The sequence below is a fragment of the Tarenaya hassleriana genome, unplaced genomic scaffold (assembly GCF_000463585.1).
Source record: "Tarenaya hassleriana unplaced genomic scaffold, ASM46358v1 Cleome30, whole genome shotgun sequence".
In the NCBI taxonomy this organism is placed as follows: Eukaryota; Viridiplantae; Streptophyta; class Magnoliopsida; order Brassicales; family Cleomaceae; genus Tarenaya; species Tarenaya hassleriana.
In genome coordinates, this window is record NW_010966178.1 from 471,792 (window position 1) to 494,138 (window position 22,347).

The 22,347-nt window shown below is 33.9% G+C and overlaps 1 protein-coding gene across 1 annotated transcript; it reads right to left on the reverse strand.

The window, feature by feature from the left end:
• Positions 1-1,168: 1,168 nt before the first annotated feature.
• On the reverse strand, positions 1,169-2,907 carry LOC104820280 (two-component response regulator ARR1-like). The gene is made up of 3 exons (XM_010550669.1): positions 2,542-2,907; positions 1,765-1,917; positions 1,169-1,668 (listed from the first exon to the last, which is right to left on the reverse strand). Exons 1-3 carry the CDS (start codon positions 2,717-2,719, stop codon positions 1,388-1,390), a joined length of 612 nt encoding a protein of 203 aa, XP_010548971.1. The 5' UTR covers positions 2,720-2,907; the 3' UTR covers positions 1,169-1,387.
• Positions 2,908-22,347: the final 19,440 nt, after the last annotated feature.

Here is a 22,347-nt window from a genome sequence, read left to right on the forward strand (position 1 = left end):
TTAATTTACCGTTATTATTAATTTAGATTTTATTTTTAAACAATATATTTGTATATAAAGAAGGAAGGTTATTTTGGTCTATTAACATTAAGGGTTATTTATGTCTTTTTGTATAAAAGGTTGTGTATTTTCTGAAAGAAAAAAAAGGAGCCAAATCTGGTTGTGTATCGAAGAAATAAATGTTATTTGTGAAGTTTTCCCCTTTTCATAACCATTAAATTCATGGTCTCTTTTTAAAAATCATTTAGCTAAAATGCAAAATGGGCCCCTTGTTTTTAATTTAACCAAAATTAAATCCATTTTCATGTTATTTTGATTTAGGGCATATTGGGCCTGTTCTCTAAAATCTAAATGGGCTTATTTTCTAATATGGTTATACGAAGATTAAAGCTAATTCCTTTTTTTTTAAATAATTTCTGAACGGTTAAAATTGGGTTTTATTTTATTTTATTTTTTCAAGAATCCAAAAAAGGGGGTTCGTATGTCTTTATTTAATTGCTGTTACACCCAACCCGACAACCTTTTACATACAATGTTTTTCTTAAATAAAAAACACCTGAGAGTTTATTCGAGTTTCCAATTGATGTTAGAGTGGAATCAAATTATATTTAAACTATGATAACAAGATTATAAGAATTTTACGAAAATCGCCAACAGATCGCTTCTTCACATCAATAAATTTCATTACACTTGAATAGTTGAATGAAGCAATGGAAGCTGTACAAAAGACTTATAAACGTAATTAGTTAATTATAAGTCATTATTTAATCGCTATTACATTAATTAATTAATTATATATCCAGTATACAATTTCTTTTTTGTTATTTGTCCTATCCAATGTTTTTTTTTCTGGTGTTATTTTATAATCCAAGAAAGATATCGAAAGTTACATACGATTTATCTTTTGGGCGAGTGATCAACAACTGGGTGCAAAACACTTAGATATTGGCGGTTCGATTCCTGATTGGAGAGGGGTTTTTACATGGACTACCCCGATCCTCTGAGAGATGTAGTTGGACCAAAGACCTGGTGAATTTTCGAATTATAAAAAACAAAAATTTCTCGTAGGTATAAATATCTTATAAATATTAGTATGATTAGATTTTTTTTCATTCGGTTATTTATTCGGTTTGTTTAGGGTTTACGTAAGAAATAAATGGGAAATAGATAGACACGAAAAAATAAATAAATAAAAAGATAGACACGTAGGCAAGGAAGGGCGAGGAAATAAGAAAAAACGCATGTGCGTAAACAGAAGACTGCGGGCCCCACAAGCAATCGCCAGCCAGCCAGCCTGGCACAGGACGTACCACCTCTCTCTACACACTCATTTATTATTCTTGTTATTATTATTATTGTTATTATCAATATTACCATTTGCACAGTTTTACATTCGTGAGTTCCTCCAGCTTCCTTCTCTGACAGAAGACGAGTTGTTGTCAGTGTCCTCTCCTCCAGTGACAGGCATCTGCTGCTGTTGTGGCCTGTCTCCTGTCTCTTCGATGCTTCCAGAATGTTCCGGAAGGTTCAACTCGTACCTCCTCTTTCTCACAACATGCTGCCATATATTCTTCAGTGCCTCCATACGTACCGGCTTGATCAGGTAATCCACCGCACCGTGAGTTACTCCCTTCAGGACAACGTTCTTCGAATCATCAGCAGACATCACTGCATCAAGATTTAGACAAGATTACAGGAGATGGGTTATCAGAGAAATGCCGAAAGTGAATGAAGAGAAGCTTTTGGTTTGAGATAGAACCGTACTGATAACGGGTAAGTCCATCTCGAGACCGACGTGCTCGAGGAGCTTGAAGCCATCCATGTCCGGCATATGAACATCGCTGATGACGATATCGAATCCATTCTTGTTCTGCCTCAGCAGTGACAATGCAATCTCTGCTCTGTTGCATTTCGTTACTGAAACCACCACAATCACAGTTAGTCGTAGGTAGCAAAACAGCTGTCTGAACACCAGAGAGATCAAAATCAAACTCAAATCATGAAACTTTTTTAGCAGAGAAGGCAAAATCTAACAGTCTGGACTGGAAGAACTAGAAAGTGAGAGATTCGAGACAGAACTCCGTTAACTTAGATCTCTTTGAACTTGCAGAACAGACCCTGACGATGTTGACCTAACTAATTGCTCTGAAAATCAAGATTGAATGCAGGATCTCTTGTACGGGGCACAATCTTCAACAGATCAGAGAGCATAAAACGAACATCTAACCAAGAAACTCAGCTGTCTGGATCTAACAGTTCATAAATCACTGAGATTTCAGTAAAAACTTCCATTGCTGTTTCTTCTTTCTTTTCCTATTTTTGGCGGAACAAAGATAGTCAACCACCGTTAACTAAGCCATAATTAGCCCCCTCCCAAACACAGTTTTCGAAATGGACAAAAAAGAATCGAAAACGAGAAATCATCATATGTGAAACCGTGAACAGAGATAAACCCACGAAACAAAATTCGGATTCTAAGCCTCTCATACAATATATATATATATATATATATGAAATGAAAACAAGGATTTTGATTCGAACCCTCGTAGAGACAATTCCTGAGCATCCTCTCCAAGATCATGAGACAAGTTGGGTCATCGTCGACGACAAGAACTCTGAGACCTACCGGAAACTGGTCGGAGACAACTTCGGCCGCAATTTTCCCGGAGCTCGACCCACCACTCGATCCGGGTCCTCTCCCATGACCCGGATTCATCATCTCTCAGCCGAAAAAAAAAGGATAAACCCAAGAAGAACGATTCTTTGAACAAGAGAATATATACCCGAGAAAAATAAAACAGAAATCAACGTGGTTTGCTTACACACGATTGGGGGAAAAAAAGGTGAGAAAATTGATACCCGACATGAGAATCGGAATTGAGATACGCGAAGGAATTTTGGGGGAAAGTGGGGAAACAAATTTGGATTATTGGGAGGGAAAGATTAGGGGTTTTAACCCTAATAACCCACTTGGGTCGCAGCAATTTCAGGGTAAACCACCGAAAAAAAAAAAAAAATTTGCGACCTTATTACGACTAATATATAACTAATATACAACTAAAATAAGAGTAGTTTATTAGTCGTAATAAGTTGTATATTAGTTATATATTAGTCGTAATAAAGTCGTAAATTTTTTTTTTTTTTTCGGTGGTGTACACTGAAATTGCTGCGACCCAAGTGGGTTATTTGAGTAATATTCCCGAAAGATTAGGGGGTGTCAAAATGGTCGGACCGGGCCGGTCTGGTCCGAACCAGACAAAAGCCCGAAGAATTATAGACCGGGCTGGCCCGGCCCAAAACACATGCGGACTTAAAATGTTGGGTTCGAGGCCCGGCCCAACGGGCTTTTTACGGGTTCGGGCCAGACTTCGGGCTTTTTGTTTACAAAATATTAACAAATTAAAAATAAAAATTATTAATAAAAAATTATCAAAATAGAAAAAAAAATTAACATATACTAAAGATAATAAAAAAATAAAGTTTTGATAAAAACATTTATTAATATATATGTAAATTTAAGAAAATTAAAACTCAGATTTTTTAATTTTTATATAATAATAAAATTTATTTTAATATTAGTGAATTCATATGTATATATTTATGTATATATGTATATATATTTATCTATATCTATATATATTTATATTATATAATATATAATATATTATTTTTTCGGGCCGACGGGCCAGGACGGGCTAGTCTGACCCGACCCCGTATTTGGCCCGTATTTTTCGGGCCGGGCCGGCCCGGCTTGATGAACGACCGGGCTTCAATTTCTTAGGCCCAAGTCCGTAAATTTTACGGGCGGGCTCGGGTCGGGTAACAGGCCTCGGATTTTTTTGACACCCATAGTCCTTACTATGAGAAGGGTATAAAGGGCTTTCTCTTCAAACCCGACCCGCTAATACAAAGCTTGCTTCCCCAATTTATAGGAAAAGTTACTTTCGATTTTGTTTAACTAATTTTTTTTTCAAAAATAATATTCAAAAAAAAAATATTCTCCTCTTTTTTTTTTCGAACACCACTTTCAAGTTATTGGGCTTACTCTTTTGGGCTTTTAAATTAGTCTCATTGAATTGGGCCAAAACAAAAATTCAATTTGGGCTTACTTTTTTGGGCTTTTCAATTAATCTCTTTGAATTTAATTTGGGTTTCACAAGTAACCTCTTTTAATTTGGGTTTCAATTCTAAATTTGAGCTTTAAACTCAAATTGGACCTAGATTCATTAATATTTGAAAAAGAAAACAACTATTTGGTTTTTTCTAACACTTTGAACTTAAGATTGTTGGGGACGGCAGTTGTTGACGACGGCAAAACTCCGGCAATTCGAGCGATTCCAGATAAGTACCTGAAATTAAAAGAATATTTTGTCGAGGCCTGTGAAACACAGTTTTCTTAAGTTCGATTTCCGTGCCACCTCTAAAGCTTCGAGGCTATTGGAGCACGGTGAACTCCCAGGATACAACGACCGCGTATTTGGAAGAAGCTTTCCAAATACCAAACGAACTCAGAGAGAGATATGAGCAAATATGTGAATGCTCTTTTTTCTCTAGAATGCTTGTTTCTTTTCTGAGTGTTTTATGAGCTAACCCAAGACCCCTATTTATAGTAGATGGGAGAATCTCAAAATAAATCAATTTGAATTTCAAAATTCAAATTTGATTTTATCTTGATATTATCTCAATCTTATCTTAATTATATTTGATAGATTTTCTGCGGATTTGAATCCAATTTGAATTTGAATTTCAAATTCAAACAAGAATATTCTCTTAATATTCTGCAGATTTAAAGTTTCTAAAACTTTATATAGACCGGGCTTCTCACGGGCTAGGCCCGTTTTGATTCTATCAAATACACCCAAATCCAACACAATTTACAACCAATTACACAGTTCATAGTGACATCTAATTCGAAACAAAGTAAAACCTTACAGATAATGCCTAAACAGATTGAATAGATGAGTGGAGAATGTTAATAGATTTAGGCCCACAGTCTGTTGGTTTTAATGCTCTAGGATACTCCGTGATATGACATTTTGACTTTGTATTGGTTCAGCATTTTACGGGTCGGGCCGGCCCGGTCCGATGGACGACCGGGCTTCAATTTTTTAGGTCCAAGCTCGTAAATTTTACGGGCGGGCTCGGGGCGGGTAACGAGCCTTGGACTTTTTTGACACCCCTAGTGAAGATGAAAATCTTAAAAAAAAAGTGAAAATAAAAAATTGGGTAATATATTCATAAGGGAATATCAAAATAATAACTAAAATTTTCATTTTTTTAAAAATAAAAATTAAACTTTATTTTTTATAAAATCAAATTTTTTCAATAAAAAATAAATCTCAACTTTATAATCTTTGTCATTTTTAACTCTATTACTGACGTGGCGTTCTAACATCCTACGTGCAAAATCGATACTTTGACCGTATTTGACACATCATCATCCACGTGCCACGATATCGGAACGTCACGTCACCAATATGATTAAAAATGATAAAAATTATAAAATTTAAATTTATTTTTTATTAAAAAATAAAGCTGAAATTTTATTTGATAAAAAACAAAATTTAGTTTTTATTTTGTAAAAATTGAAAAGTTTAAATATTATTTTGAAATTTTTTCTATATTAATAATTATGCTTCTGAGAGAGGGTGAGCTGAGATGTTGGGATGGAAAAATTGCAAAAATGACTTTATATGTCATTTTTACTTCATGACATGACATCGCTTCTTTTTTTTTAAAACCAACATAATTTCATAACCTCATAATTGTATCTTTCCAAAAATACCCTTCCCTTTTAATTTAATATTTTCATTTTTTAAAAATATTTCAACCCTCTCTCTTCTCTTCCAGCTCTCTCTCTTTCTTTCCATCCGCATATATCGAACAAACTACACTATCTCTTCTTGTTCATTCTCTAATCTTCAAATTCTCTTCATTTCCAATCTATTTTTCAACTAATTTGTTGTGAAAAAACAATATTAAGTTTGGGCATTTCATCGATTACACACAAATCTTAATAATAGGTAAATATTGTTTCAAAAATTCGTTATTAAATTTGGATTTGTGATTTGTTGTTTTGTTATCTTTATATTTAATCTAGATGATACAGATGAAACAAATATGATATATGCATCAGCAATACCATGATTCACGTTATTCTAACTGGTTGAAATCGTTAAATACGTGAAATTCGTCAAAATGAGAAAATTCGGAAAACTGGTCATACATACGTGTCAGAATGGTCAAACTGGTCGTACTTCTAACTGGTCATACTTTTAAAATTGGTTAAACTGGTTATACTCGCAAAATTGGTAACGTTGGTCATAATCATCAAAGTGGTCAAACTGATCATACTCATTAAATTTATGATATGATATGATTAAAACGATGGATTATGCGATTTCGAACAGGTCTGACCGTCTGACCAATGTAATGATGTATGACCGTCTGACCATATGACCGTCTGACCACTTGAGTACGAAAAAAAAAGGTCTAAATTAAATTTAAACTATTTAAAAAGTTGTAAATGGGTTATAAAAATACTACTGCATCGTTTTTGAGTTCTAATTTCACGTAGGAAAAAAATCTCTCGACATAAGTCAATTGTATACAACGTGTTACATAAACACTACTATTACTTTAGGTCTTCTTTGGAACAAGTTATATTGACAAACAAAAAATGTACTCAATCCATATTAGTACGATCGATTTGAACTTGAAATATTTGTGATATGATGTGATTATTACAATGTTAATACTTTTAAAACGATGAATTATGCAATTTCGAACAAGTCTGACCGTCTGACCAAGGTATAACCGTCTGACCGTATGACCATTTGGGTACGAAAAAATATCTAAATTAAAACTAAACGATTCGAAAAGTTGTATAGGGATTATAAGATTACTTTTACATCGTTTTAGAGTTCTAATTTCACGTAGAAAAAAAAATCTCTCGACATAAGTCAATTGTACTCAATGTGTTACATAAACATTATTATTACTTTAGGTCTTCTTTGGAAAGAGTTACATTGACAAACAAAAAATATACTCAATCCATATTGCTACAACCGATTTGAACTTGAAATATTTGTGATATGATATGATTATTACAATGTTAACACTTTTAAAACAATGAATTATGCAATTTCGAACAAGTCTGACTGTCTGACCAAGGTATACCGTCTGACCGTATGACCATTTGGGTACGGAAAAAAATACCTAAATTAAATCTAAACGATTCAAAAAGTTGTATAGAGGTTATAAGATTACTTTTGCATCGTTTTGGAGTTCTAATTTCATGTAGAAAAAAAAACCTCTCGACATAAGTCAGTTGTACTGAATGTGTTACATAAACACTACTATTACTTTAGGTCTTGTTTGGAAAGAGTTACGTTGACAAACAAAAAAATGTACTCAATCCATATCGCTACGACCGATTTGAACTTGAAATATTTGTGATATGATGTGATTATTACAATGTTAACACTTTTAAAACTATGAATTATGCAATTTCGAACAAGTCTGACCGTTTGATCAAGGTATGACTATCTGACCGTATGACCGTATGACAATTTGGGTACGAAAAAAATACCTAAATTAAATTTAAACGATTCAAAAAGTTGTATAGGGTTTATAAGATTAATTTTGCATTGTTTTGGAGTTCTAATTTCACGTAAAAAAAAAATCTCTCGTCATAAGTCAATTGTACTCAATGTGTTACATAAACATTACTATTACTTTATGTCTGTGTGGAATGAGTTGTTGATGACATCATTGTTCTTGACACCATGAGAAAAATCAGATCGGTTTGACCGATGTGCCATTTCGATAGCCAAAATTTCTCTAAGGATTTTCATCAAACACTTTCCATGCATTCTCAAATTCTTCAACTTTAGTGTGTCGGATCTCGTTTTAGAGGAAAAGTTTGACAAGTGTAAGCTTAAATGATATTGTTTCTTCGAATCGAATCGAAGTGAAACTCTAATAAGCCAAAATTCAATATAAGAAGAACATGTTTGATCTACACTTTTAAATTCGTAAATTCATCATTTTTGAAAAAGTATGACTAGTCTGGCTCATATAATCATATGACCAGTCTAATGATATGATCAAAATATGACCGTTATGACCAAAGTTTGACCGTATGACCAAAGTCTGATCGTCTCACCAAAGTATCATCGGTTTGACCAAAGTCTAACCGTTTGACCGATTTTAAATTAAAAAACGTGTTATATGAGATTATTATTATACCATATTAACATTTTTAAAATGAGAAATTCATCAATTTTCAAGAAGTCTGACCGTCTGACCAAATTCTGACTGTATGACCAATGTCTGACCGTTTTATCAAAGTGTGACCGGTATGACTATTTTTACACGAAAAATAAAGGTCTAAATTAAATTTAAACGATTCAAAAAGTTGTATAAGGGTTATAAGAATACATTTCATCGTTTTGGTGATCTAATTCCATGTATAAAAAAAATCTCTTAACACAAGTCATATTCACTCAAAGTGTGACCGGCTGACCAAATTGTGAACGTCTGATCAAAATCTGATTGATATGACCAAAGTTTGACCGATATGACCAGTATGATGTTTTAAGAGCCAAAATTTCTCTGAGGATTTTTATCGAACACTTTTCATACATTCTCAAATTCTTCAATTTTGGAATGTGAGATCTTGTCATAGTAGAGAAATATATCGAGTGTAAGACGAAAATTGAGAAATTTGTTGTTAGAATCGCCAACGACATCTCTTTGGAGAGAAAAAGGAAAAAAATATATTTTGAATTTAAAAAAAAGTGAGAGAATAAATTTTTCGAATGTTTTTTTCACTATATAAAGAATTGCCACGTGTTCAATTTTTTACGAGCAAACTAGTCTTTTCGTCAATTTAGTTTTTTTTTTTGAAAACCTTAAACCTAAAGGGTCATCCCTTGAAATAAAGATAGACATTTTGTGTTATTTTTGCACTTTTGCCTGTTGGAGTTGAATACATGTCTATGTCTTGTACTGTTGGTCGGAATTTTTTTAATGGGTGACCTTATTCAATTCCAAAAATAATAATAATAATATACATGCATACATATATGATTCTGTATGTGTGTATGTGTAGCAGAAAAGAAAAGAGAATTCGAGAGCATACCCTTATTTTACTGTTCTTCATATATTGACCATATATTTTTTGAAACTTCTATTTCATCCAACACAGAGCAATCAAGTATGTTTATACTATATTTGCATATTTACACTCCACTTTATATTCCGTATGAGAAAATTACCTACACCGTTTTTTGTACATGTAAAAATGTAAAAAAAAATATTTCTTTTTTAGAAATATAGTTTGATGGATTGTTTTCCAGATGTAAAAAAATATTTTTTTTAGAAAAAACATAGTTTTATGGGTTTTTTCACTGATATTTTTCCAATATTATTATTTTTATCACCATTTTTATATCATATCTCTAGATATGGTTCCATCCCGGGGAGTTTTTGAGTTGACTCAAAGTATGGGGAGTTTAAGTAAATGAGTCAAATGTATGGGTGAATTTATAAATAGTTTCTTCAAAGGGGTACGGAAATTGTTGTTATAATTGAAAAAAGGTGGGTCCGAATGCCTCCTCCATGCGTGGATCCAGCTAATGCATGAAATTTTCTTTATTTGTTTTTTCAACTCGTTTTGTATTACACAGCCCAACCTTGGCATTTTATTATTATTACTGACCATTCCTGTTCTTTTTCTCCTATTTTTCTTTAGTTTGCCATATCAAAGGAAGAGAACATACAAGAAAACCATAATATATATATATATATATATATATATATTGATAGAAAAATAAAATGTCTGATGATCACATTCAAGTGAAGCATGTTATATAATATATTTATATGTTATTAATATTATCATGAAAGCATGTTGACATATTCTTTGTTTTTTCAATATTTTCAAAACCTTGGCCTAAGAACCAATGAAATGTCGCCACGTGGCAAGTTATGAAAGCTAGAAAAGTCCAACCAACTTTTGCTGGCTTTTTTCTTGTATGTGTCACGCTTGTCCAATCATGAGTTAATTGATATTATATATTTTTATCTACACATTTTCATCTACACATCTATCTTATTGATATTATATATTTCAATTTTCAGTTAATTGATTAATATAATGAATAAGAAGTATAATCTCTCATATTTCAATAGGATTTTATTAAGGGCAATTGACAAACTGTACGGAAACAAAAACGAAATTTGTAAAATATCTTAAAAAAAACAACTTTTGCATTATATACTTTTTTTTCTTTCTAAATACTCAAATTACCTTTTACAGTATTTCTCTACGATTGTGTGATTTCAAAAATCGGTAAGTTTTGCTATTTGATTTTCTTTTTTCTCCAATATTTTCTCTATGTTCTCTATTCCTTATATAGTTTATCTAATCTATTCAAATACTCTTCTCGTTGATTTTTTTTTCTATGATATTCTGATCATTTTTTTGCATGCGCATAAAGTGTTTGATGAAATGTATGTACCAGAAAACTGTGATAAATGACCTGCGATCTGTGAAAAATGACATGCGTTATGCGTTAAATGACCTATGGTCTCTGACAGATGATTTGCGGTTTGCAGCAGGTCATTTGGCCTACGGACCTGCGGCTATCGCCCTGCGGACCTACGGTCCTGCGGTTATCGCTTTCCGGACTTGTGGACCTGCGGGTATCGCCTTGCGGACATGCAATATCGTCTTGCGGATATGCGACTATCGCCCTGCGGACCTACGGACCTGCGGCTATCGCCCTGCGGACCTACGGACCTGCAGCTATCGCCCTGCGGACCTGCGGACCTACGGATCTGCAGCTATCGCCCTGCGGACCTGCGGCTATCGCCCTACGGACCTGCGGACCTGCGACAATGGACTGTGATTTCATTACGACCATATAACTACGATTACGACTCACTGCGACCATATACGACTCACTACGACCATATAACTACGTCTACGACTCACTACGACCATATAACTACGATTACGACTCACTACGACTATATAACCACGACTACGACTCACTACGACCATATAACTACGACTACGACGAGATAATTACGACTGTGATTTCATTACGACCATATAACTACAACTACGACTCACTACGACCATATAACTATGACTAGGACTCATTATGACCATATAACTACGATTATAACCAGATAATTACGACCATGATTGTGCTACGAATATAATACAAATACGACTAGATAATTAACTATAATTACGATAATTGAACATAATGCAAACACGATCAAATAATTAAGGGTAACTACGACCATGTCCATTTACCTATTCTCTCGATCCTTTTGCTGGTTGGACCAAATATTCTCGTCTATATCTCTCTACGATTATGTGATAATCTGTAATTTAGAAATCAGTGCATTTTGAGATTTGTCCTTCTGTTTTCTCTATTATTTTCTCTATATTCTTTATTTCTTACAATTTATCTCATTAATCAAACATTCTTCTGCATGATTTCTTTTTCTGTAGTATTCATATGTTCATTTTATTTTCTTCTACATACAAGGTGTTTGATGAAATTTCTAAAATAGAAAACGGTGGCAGGTTCCAGTATGTGACTTGGGCCTACAACAGGTCACCTGTGACATGCGGCAGATCACCTGCGACATGTCATATGTGACTTACGACATGTGGCATATCGCTAGCGACATGCAGCCTGATGACCTGCTGACCTACAAATGTTTTTTCACGAAACTCATCTAAGTCTTTTCCTATACTTATATAAGAAAACAAAATCCATATAAGTGTTTTTTCATGTATATGGAGAAAAATGAAATTCATAGAAGTATTTTTTTGACAATCTATCTTTTAGAAATCAGAACGCTTTGTTATTTGATCTTATTTTTTCTCCAATATTTTTTCTATTTCTTATATAGTTTATCTAATCTATTCAAATACTCTTTTCGTTGATTTTTTTTCTGTGATATTCTAGTCATTTTTTTTGCATGCACATAAGATGTCTGATGAAATGTATGTACTAGAAAACTGCAGCTGATGACCTGCAATCTGTGAAAAATGACATGCGCTCTGCGTTAAATGACCTATGGTCTTTGGCAGATGACTGTGATATGCCGCAAATGATCTACAATTTGCGAAGATCATTTGGCATGTGATCGCCCTGCGGACCTGCTACTATCGCCCTGCAGACCTGCTGCTATCGCCCTGCGGACCTGCGGACCTGTCGCAAATTATCTGCGATCTCCAAAATTTTCTCTATATTCTCTATTTCTTACAATTTATCTAATCTATTCAAATACTCTCCTGATTGATTTTTTTTTCTATGATATTCTGATCATTTTTTTGTATGTATATAAGGTTTTTGATGAAATATCTGTAAAAGAAAATTGTAGAAGATGACCTGCCGTCTGTGAAAAATGACCTACGCTCTACGATAAATGACCTACAGCCTACGGTAGCTGACCTACGGTCTGCCAGATGACCTGTTGTTTGCGGCAGGTCATCTTTGGTACATACGACACTTATCGCACCTGCTAACCTGCAAGTGTTTTTTTTATAAATATAGAAAACCTGCAGATTATAATAATATAGAAGGATATGATGGTCATTTTAATTCAAAATAATATAGAATACAAAGATTATAATAATAGAAGTATAGAATACAAAAACGTTTTTTTTGTTACATTTATGCAAATTTTCTCATTTTATTACGGCTTATCCCTATAACAAAACTTATACTTGAGTATTTACATGCACACCAATTTCAATTTCAATCTTGAACACTCGAAATTTCTGTGAATTATTATATTATATTAACTTATATTATTTAGTCAACATCTTCTACCGGCGAATCACTAGTAGTATCACATAATATATAAATATCCGGACCAAACCCAATATTATCTAACAAAATAAAAAGATTATGAGAAAATTAAAAAAACATTGAAATTTATAATTTTGATAGAAAAATACTGAATTTGTGTTTTTATTAAATAATCATCAAATTTGTTAAATGAGTTTAAAAAATATTGAACTTTTTAAATGATAAAACATACATAAATTTTTGTATGATTTTTCAAAAAACACTAAACTTTTTAAATAATTAAAAAAATACATAAACTATATACAATTGTATAAAAAACCAACGATAATAATTTGGTATGTTTGCATCTTCTTATACTATATCAACTCATTTGTTTATTTTGACAATTCTAGAAGAGTTAAGTATTTTTTGATAAATTTGAAAAGTTAAATGTTTATTTGACAAAATCAAAAGTTTATTGTTTATTTGTTAAAATTGAAAAGTTGAGTGTTTTTTTTCAAAGAATACATATATAATTAAATAATTAAGAAAACCCTGCCAAAAAATCTCAAAGTTTTGTTGTGTCTAATTATTATTAAATTTAAAAAAATGATGAAATAATTTCTAAATTTGTTTAAAGGTGTCCGACAAATCTTTGATCGTTGTTGACTAATTATATGGGTTATGACTTATGGTCACACCTCACATACTATATAAAATTCTATAACAATATTATTTTGGTCAATTTAGATTAAGAATTATTGTGACACCCCGATTTTTATGTCTCATTCACAAATTGTTCCACGTGAATAAATTCCAAATAAACCATTTATTTATATATAACTGTAGAAAATTTTAAACATTTTTTTATTCAAACACAGCGGAAAATATTTTACATTAAACACACAAAACCATAATAAGTGTTTGAAATCCTCAAAAAGAAAATACACACGTTTACAGTATACTTTGAAAGTTCAGTTACCAAATAAAACGTTTGAAAGTTTAGTTATCTCTCGATTGTCGTTCACGTGTTGCCAACCGTACTACTCTTCACCCGAAATATTGTATAACAACGTCTAAGCCAATGCTTAGTGAATGACTCGGGTTAAATCCGCAACTTTAACTTTCATTGAAACGGGTAAAACTCAATGTCTAATAAGTTTTTAATCAAGTTTTAATATTCATTATTTTAAATCTAATCACCAATCATCGAATTAATCTCACAACACAATCAAGATCCATATAATCACGTAAAAGGATAATCTTGTCAAATCATCTCTATGTGCATCGCACACATAGGTCAATCCAAGCAAGTCGCATGCGAGGATCATATATCTCGTATCTGTATGTATCGCACATACAGATCAGTCCAAGTGAGTCACACACGAGGACCATACAACTCATCCAAGTACTCCACGCACAAGGATGGATGTCTGCAACCCAAGTACATCATATACGAGGATCAAATGTGATCTTCATAACTCCTCATCGATAACCGATATCACATATCTCGGAACAGGAATTACACAACCTTATCCATTCCAGACGTCAATCCCTGACACCATAAACTGTCGGGTAGAGCCAATCACTGAAACTCTCCCTCGCCGACCATTCGCCGCGGAAACACTCGTTAGACTTGAGCTCAAGTCTTTCAGAGTGTAACCGTACCACCTCCTCGGGAGAATCACTCAATCCTGAATCTTAGGTTTTAATGCCTATTCCCCGCCCCATGATCAGTGGGGTCATTGGCGCGGTTACCAAAAAACCGTATTTCCTCATCGACGCAACAGTACTGATTTCACATAGTCAACCGATACTAACTACGCGAATCATCGGGTAACCCAATCAAAATCATATCCTAACTCATATAATATACGATTCAGATCGTATACTATATAAATGAGACTATAATCACATCAATTATTAATATATCATATATAGAATTACCATACTACAATCATGCGTTTCATAATAACGAACTGATTCGACATATTATTGACGTCATACAATTCTATCCTTTTTAGTTCGGTCTCTTGATATATTATTAAACATTTATCAATTATTATATTATTATTATTATTATTATTATTATTATTATTATTATTATTTATTTTTACGGTAATAACATATTTTTATTTATTTATTTTTACACCATAACTTCATAATTATTATAAACTTGAATTATTAACATGTTTCTAATTTTAACAATATACATGAATATCGTTTTCTACCCTTAAGAAATGATAGGTTAATCTTAGAATTTAACTCGAATCACTCACTGAATTATGTCGATTATTTTTTTTAATTGATCGAAATACCCTCTTTAATTTATAATAATCACCTTTTTTTTTGTATCTTCTCTTTCTTTCTTTTTTTTAGTTTACTCTTTTTTCTTTTAAATCTTTCTCTCTCTATTATTTTTTTTTCTCGTGGTTTATTTACGAAGGGGAGACTCCCCTTTTATAAGAAAATTATAGCCCCTTTTTTTTTTTTATTTCTCTAGGGGCATTTGCTCACATTTTATGTTTGTTTGTTTTTTTAAAATTTGTGGGCTAACACCCACGTTTTATTTGTCTTCGGTGGGCATTCGCCCACTTTTTTTTGTTAATTAGTATAATTTTTTAAAACAAACTTGGGCTTTGAGCCCAATATTATAACAATCCGCCCCACTTAAATTGATTTCGTCCTCGAATTCATAGTTTAATTGTTAAAGCATTTAGTTAAAAGAGATACGAATTATTGTTAAACCTTTCAACCTCAGGTTCCCATGTTATGTCTGAAATCCCTTGACTACACCATATGACTTTGACGAGTGGTATTTCCTTATTCCGTAATTTCTTGGTCCTACGATCGATGATCTGTAGCGGTTCATCCCGGAATCGCGTACCGCTGATGAATTCTAATTCCTGCGGTTGTAGCGTATGAGAAGGATCTGGAACATACTTTCTTAACATTGACACATGGAATACATCGTGTATATTGCCCAATTCTGGTGGTAATCCCAAACGATATGCCACAACTCCTACTTTTGCAATAACTGGGTATGGTCCAATGTAACGTGGCTTAAACTCTCCAGATTGTCCAAACCTTGCATGTCATCGCATCGCCTGTACACGAAGGAATGTTTGGTCTCCCACTTCTATTGTAAAATCTCGTCTTCATCGATTTGCATAAGATTTCTGTTGGTCTTGGGCCACTTTCAGATTAGCTTTGATGTTTCGTATCACTTCCGTAGTTTTCTCCACTATTTCAGGCCCAAATACTCGTCTTTCCCCCATCTCTGTTCAACATATCGGGGTTTTACAGGGTCTCTCTTATAGTGCTTCGTAGGGTGCCATTCCAATACTGGCGTGATGAGTATTATTTTATGAACATTCACATAACATCAAATATTTATCCCATGGAACTTCTCAATCCAAAATACATGCTCTCAACATGTCCTAAAGCGTTTGAATAGTTCATTCGGACTGGCCATCAGTTTGTGGATGATATGTTGTACTCATTTTAAGTTTTGTCCTTAATGCTTTCTGAATAGCAATCCATAATCTTGAAGTAAAACGGAGATCACGATCAGAGATAATTTCAGTCGGTACACCATGTAGTCGAATAATTTCATCCACGTAAATTTGAGCAAGTTTATCAACGGGATATTCCAGACGTATTGGTATGAAATTAGCTGACTTAGTTAATCGGTCCATGATTACCCAAATAGCATTTTTCTTTGTCGGCGTCATCGGTTGACCTACTACAAAATCCATGGCAATTGAATCCCATTTCCATTCTAGAATTTCTAGTGGTTGTAATTTACCACCTGACATTTGTTATTCGGCCTTCACTTGTTGGCACGTCAAACATCGTGCCACAAATTCCGCAACATCTTTTTTGATCCCCAGCCATGTGTACCATAATCGTAATCCTTGGTACATCTTGCTAGCCTCTGGATGAATAGCCAAATTTGACTGATGAGCTTCTCGCAAGATGTTCTGTTTTAATTCTTTGTTATCAGGTACACACAATCGGCTATGGAGTCTCAATGCATTTTCATCATCTAATCGATAACCTTTCTCATTGTACTTGTCCATCTCCTCGATGCACTTCATCAGTTTCTGGATCATTACGTTGCTATGAGATTACCTTCTCTCTTAAGCTTAGAGTGTGATTACTTTCTTCCAGCAACAAGTGTCCAAGCATAGCTGATAGCTCACACATATTCCTTTGTGATGTTGATATGACCCTTATAGCCGATAAAATCTTCTTTCGACTTAGTTCGTCCGCGACTACATTGGCTTTTCTTGGATGGTAGAAAATTTCTAGGTTATAATCCGCTATGAATTCCAACCATTTGCGTTGTCATAAGTTCAAGTCTTTTTGGGAGATCATATATGTTAAGCTCTTGTGGTCAGTATTGATCCTAAACTTTTCGCCATACAAATATGATCTCCAAATTTTCAACGTATGTACTACAGTTGCAAGTTTCATATCATGTGTTGGGTAATTCTCCTCATGCTTCTTTAACTGTCTAGAGGCATATGCTATGACATGTCCTTCTTGTATTAATACACAACCCAATCATTGCTTAGATGCATCAGTGTACACCTCATACAGTATCCCCGACCTTGGTAATGCTAGAATTGGTGCAGAAGTTAGACGTTTCTTAAGTTCTAAGAAACTATTCTCACAATCTGCGTTCTAGTCAAAGCGGACATTCCTCCCCATCAACTTAATCATTGGTTTTGCCAGCTTGGCAAATCCTTCAACAAATCGACGGTAATAGCCTGTTAATCCTAGAAAACTTCGAATTTCAGTTGTTGTTGTCGGTATTTTTCAATCCATAATTGCCTCAATCTTGGATGGATCAACTTGTATTCCTTGTGCTGAAACCACATGGCCTAGGAATCCAATCTCATGTAGCCAAAAGTTGCATTTACTAAACTTAGCGTAGAGCTTATTCTCTCTCAATCGCCACAGTATTTTTCGTAGATGCTCCTCATGTGTCTTCTGGTTAGACGAGTATATGAATATATCATCGATGAAGATGATGACAAACTCATCGAGATAATCCATGAACACTCGAGTCAACTTCATGAAAACAGCTGGAACATTTGTGAGTCCAAAAGGCGTAACTATGAACTCAAAATGTCCATACCGAGTTCGAAATGTTGTTTTCTATATATCATTTGACTTGACTCGGACCTGATGATATCTTGACCGTAAATCAATCTTTGAAAACCACTTCGCTCCTTGAAGTTGGTCAAGTAATTCATCAATCCTTGGTAAAGGATACCGATTTTTTATGGTTACTTAATTGAGTCCCCTATAATCAATACATAATCGCATGGTACCATCTTTCTTCTTAACAAAGAGTACAGGAGCTCCCCATGGTGATACGCTTGGTCGGATAAAACCTTTCTCCGTTAATTCATTTAGTTGTTTCTTTAGCTTAGTCATTTCGGTCGGAGCCATCCGATACAGAGTTTTAGATATTAGTTCTGTTCCCGGCAGGATGTCAATAGAGAAATCCATTTCCCGTTCTGGTGGTAGTCCTGGTAATTCTTCGGGAAAAACATCCTTAAATTCTCGAACACTGGTGTGTTTTCCAACTTGGTCTCATTTTCCTCCGTTCCCGTAATGACCATAAAAAATGCCTCATTTCCTTTTTTTATCATTCTTTCAGCCTTTAACGCAGATATAATAGGATACTTTGATTGTAACATTTCTCCAACAAACTCGAATTCTCCCTAGTTGTCAATGAACCGAATAGTTCATTGACGACAGTCGACCCGAGCTTGATATGTTATCAATCAATCCATTCCTAATATTGCATCGTATCCTCGGAGGGGGATAATGATAAAATCCGCAGCTACATTCCTTCCACAGATTATAATAGGTGTAGCGCGTAAAACCCCTCGCATAGGAAGGATTTCTCCCGTTGGTGTGCGTACTATAATGCTAGAAATAGAGACAATCTTTTCGGGCCTCATTTCTTCTATCTTTTCCAAACTCAAGAAGCTATGGGTTGCTCCAGTGCCAAACAAAGTATAACATGCAACACTATGAGGATACCTGTAATTGCAGTTGCTTCTCTTTCTTCGTGCTCAGCCTCTTGGCCGACGGTGTACTCCTTTGTCGGTTCCTCTGTTTCAACGGTAATTGCATAAACATGAGGTGCGACACCTGAGTTATTCGTCAGCGAAGGACGAATAGGCTTATTACCCGGCTGCCCAACGATGGTCTCTCTATAATTCATGGTAAAATGGTCCGGTTTACCGCATCGGTAATAGGTGAGTGGTACTCTACATTGTCCAAAATGAACTCGTCCACATTGGTCATATGGCTTCTTTGGTGGTGGTGGCGTTCGAGAAACCAGTGCCTTCCCCTTATCCCGATTTTAATTAATCTGGCCAGTCCTAGCAGGTGGCCTGACAGTTGGAAAACGCTGGATAGGGCTATATTCTTGAACCCTGGCTTCTTCTTTCTCCTCATTCTCGCCTCGTTCCACCTTCTCTAATTGACTGATGTATCAGCTCAATATGGGATACTCGTGTATTTCAATCTTCCTCCAAAGATAAGGTCGTAGTCCTGCAATGAATTTCTGAATCTTTAATGCCTCAGTGGGAACCAGGTTTGCACCGTAGGTTAGCAACCATGTGAATTCTGCTTCATACTCTCGGACTGTTATGTTTCCTTACTGAAGTTGGATGAACTCAGCAAGGCGATGATGTTGGTCTTGTCTCCGACAATACTTCTGATCGAATTCGACTTTGAATTCCTCCCATGAAAATCGATGTCCAGTGGGCCTTTCCCTTACTACTCATTCCCACCAGTGACGAGTTTGTCCAGACAGATGGCGGATCGCAATCTCTGTACGATTTGTGGAGAGCAACGTATGTATTCAAAGTCCCGAGAGATCCGCACCAACCATTCTTCGGCAACCTCTGGGATTAGGGATCCTTCGAACCATGGAGTATGCATGGCTCGAAATTCTCTAATGATCGGCAGGTAATCTTCAGCTATTCCCGGCATTTGAACTCTAGGTGGAAGTTGTATGTTTTCATCTGGATAACCACCTGGTGGTGGCGGTGGTGGGGGCATATGACCTTGCACGAATTGCCACATCGCGTCTCGAAATTCCTGAAATTCTTGATGCAATTCGTCCACTCATGTGTTTGGTGGGGGTGCTTTAGGATGTGCACCACCAGCTCTCATCAAAGGTTGAGCACATGTGATAAAATATCTTTAGTATTTAATGACGAAGAAAATTAGTTAAAACTTTTTATCTCTATTTGAAAATAAAATTTTAAATCTCATAGACATATTCTTTTCTGTGGAAAGAACTGCTCTGATACCAAATGTGACACCCCGATTTCTATGTTCCATTCACAAATTGTGCCATGTGAATAAATTCCAAATAAAACATTTATTTATATAAATCTGTAGAAAATTTTAAACATTTTTTTTATCCAAACGCAGCGAAAAATATTTTACATTAAACACACCAAACCATAATAAGTGTTGAAATCCTCAAAAAGAAAATACACACGTTTACAATATACTTTAAAAGTTCAGTTACGAAATAAAACGTTTGAAAGTTTGATTATCTCCCGATTGTCGTTCACGTGTTGCCAACTGTACTACTCTTCACCTGAAATATTGTATAACAACGTCTAAGTCAATGCTTAGTGAATGACTCGGGTTAAATCCGCAACTTTAGCTTTCATTGAAATGGGTAAAACTTAACGTCTAGTAAGTTATTAATCAAGTTTTAATATCATATCCCAACTCAAGTTTTAATGCCTATTCCCCGTCCCATGATCAGTGGGGTCGTTGGCGCGATTACCAAAAAAGCGTATTTCCTCATCGAAGCAACAATACTGACTTCACATAGTCAACCTACTGACTACGCGAATTATCGGACAACCCAATCAAAATCATATCTCAACTCATATAATATACGATCCAAATCGTATACTATATAAATTAGATTATAATCACATCAATTATTAATATATCATATATAGAATTACCATACTACAATCATGCGATTCATAATAACCGAACTTATTCGACATATTATTAAACATTTATCAATTATTATTATATTATTATTTTTTTTACAGTAATAACATATTTTTATTTATTTGTTTTTACACCATAAACTCATAATTATTATAAACTTGAATCATTAGCATGTTTCTATTTTTAACAATATACACGAATATCGTTTTCTACCCTTAAGAAATGATAGTTAAATTTGAGAATTTAACTCGAATCACTCACCGAATTATATCGATTATTTTTTTTGAACGGGGCGTCCTCCGAAATTAATCGAAATACCATCTTTAATTTATAATAATCACTTTTTTTTGTATCTTCTCTTTCTTATTTTTTTAGTTTACTCTTTTTTTATAAATCTTTCTCTCTCTATTTTTTTTCTCGTGATTTATTTACGAAGGGAGACTCCCCTTTTATAATAAAATTATAGCCATTTTTTTTTATTTCTCTAGGAGCATTTGTCCACATTTTATGTTTGTTTATTTTTTTTATATTTGTAGGCTAACGCCTACGTTTTGTTTTTTTTTTTGTTAATTAGTATATTTTATTAAAAAAAAAAAATTGGGCTTTGAGCCCAATATTATAACAACTATTATGACACCAATATACAACATCAGCCATTATTTAGTCATTTTTTTAAGTTTAGAAAAAATTAGGCACAATAAAAATTATAAAAATTATTATTCCACCAAATTAAAAATTTAAGAATTGTTATAGATTTTTTGCTATAACTAATGCATCAATCCATTGCTGGATAGTCGATACTAAAAATAAGTCGAAAACATTTAAGTAATTCTGTACTGTAATCAATTAATATAAAAACATAAGTTCAGAGGTTTTATGTTACAGACAATACTTGATATGCTGTTATATTGATTACTATACTTCTACTAGAAAGATTATAATTAAAGATTAGTGACAATTAATAAGTAGAAAATTAATTAAAAGATAAGTAAAAAAATAAAAGATAGGAATAGAGAAGGAAATGGCTTTGAGATATGACACGTCGTCTCAGAAAGCAAGCAACGAATCAAACCCTTGTCTGGACGTACCATATACCAATATCAGATGACCACATACACCAAAATTCACCAACAGCGTCCCAACGAAAAAGAAATTCACAAATCGGAACCCACAGTGTTAAAAAAAATATAATATATAGAAAATAAAAAATAAAAATGGAAACCCGCATTTGTTTCATTAAACCATTGTATATTCCGAATATAGACATATTACATATAAATCGGCGAGGGTTTGAGATCACAATTAATAACATTTATTTTTCAATATCCATGAATAGAATATAACAACAACGATCGAGTTTTATAACAACCAAACAAGCATTTTTCTCATTTTTCTCGGCGAAAGTTTTTTTTTCCAGAGTTTCTCTATATAAACAACGTTCTAGTCACCCAATCGAAATAGGTTGAATGGTGTCTTTGTCCCTCATTTTCCTCTGTTTTCTCTCTCA

Excerpts from the sequence above, each read along its gene's own strand:
- LOC104820280 (XM_010550669.1), bottom strand. The coding sequence starts at position 2,719 with ATGATGAATCCGGGTCATGGGAGAGGACCCGGATCGAGTGGTGGGTCG. Across the intron at positions 1,918-2,541 it reads CAGGAATTGTCTCTACGAGG|TAACGAAATGCAACAGAGCA; the intron begins GTTCGAATCAAA and ends TGGTGGTTTCAG. Across the intron at positions 1,669-1,764 it reads GATGGACTTACCCGTTATCA|TGATGTCTGCTGATGATTCG; the intron begins GTACGGTTCTAT and ends ATCTTGATGCAG.